The sequence below is a fragment of the Apis dorsata genome, unplaced genomic scaffold (genome assembly GCF_000469605.1).
Source record: "Apis dorsata unplaced genomic scaffold, Apis dorsata 1.3 scaffold_82, whole genome shotgun sequence".
NCBI lineage: Eukaryota > Metazoa > Arthropoda > Insecta > Hymenoptera > Apidae > Apis > Apis dorsata.
Genome location: NW_006263380.1, coordinates 722,942 through 727,506, shown reverse-complemented (window position 1 = coordinate 727,506; position 4,565 = coordinate 722,942). Strand labels below are relative to the sequence as shown.

At 46.7% G+C, this 4,565-nt stretch overlaps 1 protein-coding gene across 1 annotated transcript in view; it reads right to left on the bottom strand.

The window, feature by feature from the left end:
* Positions 1-661: 661 nt before the first annotated feature.
* Positions 662-4,565, bottom strand: part of LOC102679778 — a 9,789-nt gene continuing 5,885 nt past the window's right edge. Inside the window, 3 exon segments of the mRNA XM_006611061.2 lie at positions 662-1,613; positions 1,963-3,317; positions 3,320-4,565. The exon segment at positions 3,320-4,565 is cut by the window's right edge and continues 21 nt beyond it. Of these exon segments, the coding sequence (XP_006611124.2) occupies positions 1,484-1,613; positions 1,963-3,317; positions 3,320-4,565 (2,731 nt within the window). The 3' untranslated portion in view covers positions 662-1,483.

Genomic DNA, 4,565 nt, shown 5'->3' with positions numbered 1-4,565 from the left:
TTTTTATTGTCGTAAATTGTAACGCTTTATATTTATAGTGTTGCAATAAACGGGATCGAGACGAATCGCTCGAACGAACCGGTTTAGTCAAATCGAATAGTTTCCATCGTTTCTCATCATCGAGTTTGGTTAACACGTAGCAAACCACAAAAACAGGTCGAATTCAGGTCGTGACATCGAAAACTGCATTTCGATCGACTCTGTTGCCTCTGTGTTCCGGCGCTGACCCGAAAACCACCGCGATCACTTGGACCGAATAGTCATCTGCTTTCCGTCGTAAAATCCAAAATATCCTCGTGGAAAATTACCATCTCACGGGAAAAAATGAAAATTGAAATTTCTATATCGTTTAAAATGGAAATAATTAAAAACCATCATTTTCAATTTTTATTTCAACGTTTCATTTCGATCGTGATTTTTATTTTATTCGCTAACAACGAAAGAAATTCTAAATTTCGCCACTCCTAAAATAAGACTCGACAAAGGTATGGAAGATATGAAACTCGAAAGGTAGTATCTCGTAGATAAGAGATTTGTAGGTAAGAACTTTCCAAGCGAAGCTTACAAGTTGAATTTGAAGTTAGCATAGCTCGAAATTCGAGCTTTATTTCCCAACGATTTCTGGAAAACTTCTTTCTCCCTCTGCAAAAGCAACGATTCCTTTAACTTGGTAGAAATCATACGATTTATATAAATATAATCTAAATGGGCGCGAGAATAACTTTGTCATCCTGTTTAATTATCCTCGTCTCTGCGAATCTCTTTTCAAGAAAGAAGAGAGAGAAAAGAAAGAAGGAAAGAAAGGAAAAAAGAAGATGTCAAAGAAACAACTAATAGACAAGCTTACATTCGTATTATTCTCGCGTTTCAATCAAGAGGAAGCAACGTGTTCGATTAAACGGAACTTGGTCGTGCTCGTCAAGAGAAATGCTTCGTCATACATCGAAAAACACTTAATCGGAGGCGAAGAAAGGCGCGTTTGCTGAAGTGTAATGCAATTAAAATTATCAGTCCGCGTGGGCTGGGGCGGCACACGAGATGCAACGACACGCGGGGACTGCGTCTGAAAATAGTACGGAAATAGTGGTTCCAGGCAGCGTGGTGAGACGGTTTAAAATTGGCATAAAACTAGGCTACATTCCATCCGACCCTTTCAGAAAATGGTTTAGCGCATGCAATCATTGTGCAATACGAGCTCGTCGCGTGAGTTATTCCGTATATATATATATAAATAACCGTGTATCTTGCACACTATCGGCTAATAATCTTATCGAGACACGACATTTAAATTATCATCCTACACATGGTGAGAATATTTTCTAAGACGAGTAATAAATACTAATGTTGGTAAATATATCTACGTTGTAGAGAGTAATTAAATTAATTGGCCATCTAATCGGAAGAACAGGGCGTAAATGGACGAAGCGAATCGTTCGATGGAAAGAAAAAAAAAAAGAAAAATGTTATCGGGAAGGAGGGATTTTTAGAAGGCATAGTTTTTCAGCCTCATAGGCTTAGGCAATTCCTTGGCAGCTGTGGCCCCGTTCCATGGGATTTTTGGCATTTCCAAAACCGACGACAGGCTCGAGTCTTCTTCCGAATTCAACCAATCACTGGAAAGAAAATAGTAAATCGTGTTCTAAATCTTCCTCGAAATTCTAGAAGCCTCGAATATATATTTTCAACACGACACGGATTCGATCTAATTTGATTAGAATCGATTGCCTCGCTCGTATTAATAGGTCTAACGAGGAAAGCTTCGTTGCAATAAACATTTACAATGAATGGACGTTATCTCGAGCTATATTTTTTTCTTTTTTTCTTTTACTATTAGGATAAGAGACTTATCAATATTATCGCAAGCAGCGATAATAAAAGTATCGAAAGGGAGTTTCGCGAATGTTTGTTACCATTGTAAATAATCGCGTGGGACAATTATGCAAAGGCAAATAAAAACTCTACCTATATCTCGGCTCAACGGTTTCAATCTCGTCCGAGACGGCCTCTTCATCAAGGCCCCGGTCCACGTCATCGCCTGTTGCACCGTCCAACGATTCGTTCCTCGTTTGATTCATCGTTCCTACCGTATCCGTGTCGTTCTCATTTCCATCGATAATCTGCTCGTAGGCGTTTCTCACGGAACCACCTATAAAGGTTCGATCATCGATCGACGTCTCCCCCGCCGTCTTCGTGTCGTCCGGATATCGATGCAACACGTTCCTCTCGTAATAATACTGACCAGGCTTCCTCGCTCTGTTCTTATCCGATCGAACGGCCAACGGTTTCGGAATTTCGCTCGTAACCCGATCCTCCATTTTATCAACCTTATACCCCGCCGCTTCGCTTATCGTCCCCTCCGTCACGATCGTCGCACCGTGAATCTTGGATGGATTTCGCGTAGCTAAACTCTGATAGAAACTCGTTTCGAACGGATCGTTGCCCGTTCGATCATCGTTCTGCGCCGGTGTCGAATAATACGGGATCGTTGTACGATCGTAGCTGTGAGACCCGGTCGAATCTCGATGATCGTTCGTTGGAGAAGGCGGTGCGGAAGAACTCGAATACGCGGTTGAATAATAGCTGTGAGACCCGGTCGAATCTCGATGATCGAGTCGATCGTTCGTTGAAGAAGCGGTTGAATAATAGCTGTGAGATTCGGTCGAATCTCGATGATCGAGTCGATCGTTCGTTGAAGAAGCGGTTGAATAATAGCTGTGAGATTNGGTCGAATCTCGATGATCGAGTCGATCGTTCGTTGAAGAAGCGGTTGAATAATAGCTGTGAGACGCAGTCGAATCTCGATGATCGATCGTTGGAGAAGCGATCGAAGTTGAATAATAGCTGTGAGACCCGGTCGAATCTCGATGATCGAGTCGATCGTTCGTTGGAGAAGCGGTTGAATAATAGCTGTGAGACCCGGTCGAATCTCGATGATCGAGTCGATCGTTCGTTGAAGAAGGCGTTGCGGAGGAACTCGAATACGCGGTCGAATCTCGATGATCGAGTCGGTCGTTCGTTGGAGAAGGCGTTGCGGAGGAACTCGAATACGCGGTCGAATCTCGATGATCGAGTCGATCGTTCGTTGGAGAAGCGGTCGAATAATAGCTGTGAGACCCAATCGAATCTCGATAATCGAGTCGGTCGTTCGTTGGAGAAGGCGTTGCGGAGGAACTGGAATACGGGTTAGGATCGACGAGACCGCTTCCCTTATTGCTTAAGCTCGCGTGATGATCGGGAGCCCCGTGGGTCGGTTTTCGATGAGGCGCAGCGCTCGAAGGGTACACTGGATTCGCGCGATCCGAGGACACGGTGNCCACGTGGTGTATCCATTTTCGGAATCCTTGGCTCGATTCCGCTCGGTGCTCGCCGGTTCCGTAAAAGGCCGGCTCGTGAGAGATCCGGGCGAAGGCGAGGATCGATAGCGCAATTTCTGCCAAACATCGGATCGATCGTGGTGCAGTTGGTCCGAGGAATCGCGAGCAGGCGATTGGGATTCGCGATTCCACATCGTGTGAACGCCGTGAATCGGGGTTCGCGTGCCGGGCGGAAATTTGAGGAAATTGGTGTAATACGTGTACAAAGTCGGGCTGGGGCTGGTCCCGGGGAAGCTGTCGAACACCACGTCCTCGGACGCGTAAGTTGGCCGACGAAGTTGGATCGACGGGTTCGGATTATTCGGATCGTGGAAAGCGTAGGGGACGTAAGGGCGACCGGTGTGAAAGTTTGCCAAAGGATGGACGGTGGGTATGGGTTTGGGCGGGGACACGTAGACGGGGATGTGCAGCAATCCGTGGGGGATATCCATCTGTTGCGTCTCTTTCTGTCGAGTTTGTTGGTTGAGGGAAGGATTCACCCTTATGTCGGACCCGTAAATGGCGTCGTTCACGAACACGGGGGAATTGATGGCGTTATTTTGCACGACTATGGTAAGATTGTCGGACGGGTGGAAAGGTTTCTTCACCACGATCCTATTCTGCTGATGGACGCTCGCCTTCGGAGGATTCAAATTGTTGTGCGGTGCTATTGCAGCTTGAGGGACGCTTCTCGACGTGCTCGACGCGGCAATGCTCTCCTGAGAAGGTGTTACACCGGTCGAGGTGATTCTCTTCTTTATAGTATCCAGTATCCCCCTTTTTCTGAAGGGGGGGTCCTGTACGGAGGGCTTCTCCGCCCAAGATTGCAAGTTGAATCGGTGAACGAGGGAATCGTTGCAGGGCAGAGGTTGATTCTTCAAGGTGTCTCGCGTCAAGAACACGAACGGTTGAACGGTCTCGATATCGTCCATCGTGATGCAGAGGACCTGGGACAGGGTGACGCGTCTGATTTGTTGAAGCTGTCCAGCCGTGAAACTGTTCTCCTCTCCAGAATTCTCGTACCAGAATCTATCGCCCCGACGAAGGTTATTGAACTGTTGACCGATTATACAGGCGAACGTGGGCCCCACCAAACCGCCCTTCACCGATTTCTCCGCAATCCCGCCGGTGAACAAATCGATATCCTCCACCGACGAATACACCGATCTGAACTTGCTCGCGGTGGACGGTGGGATCGCTTTGTCCAAGTCG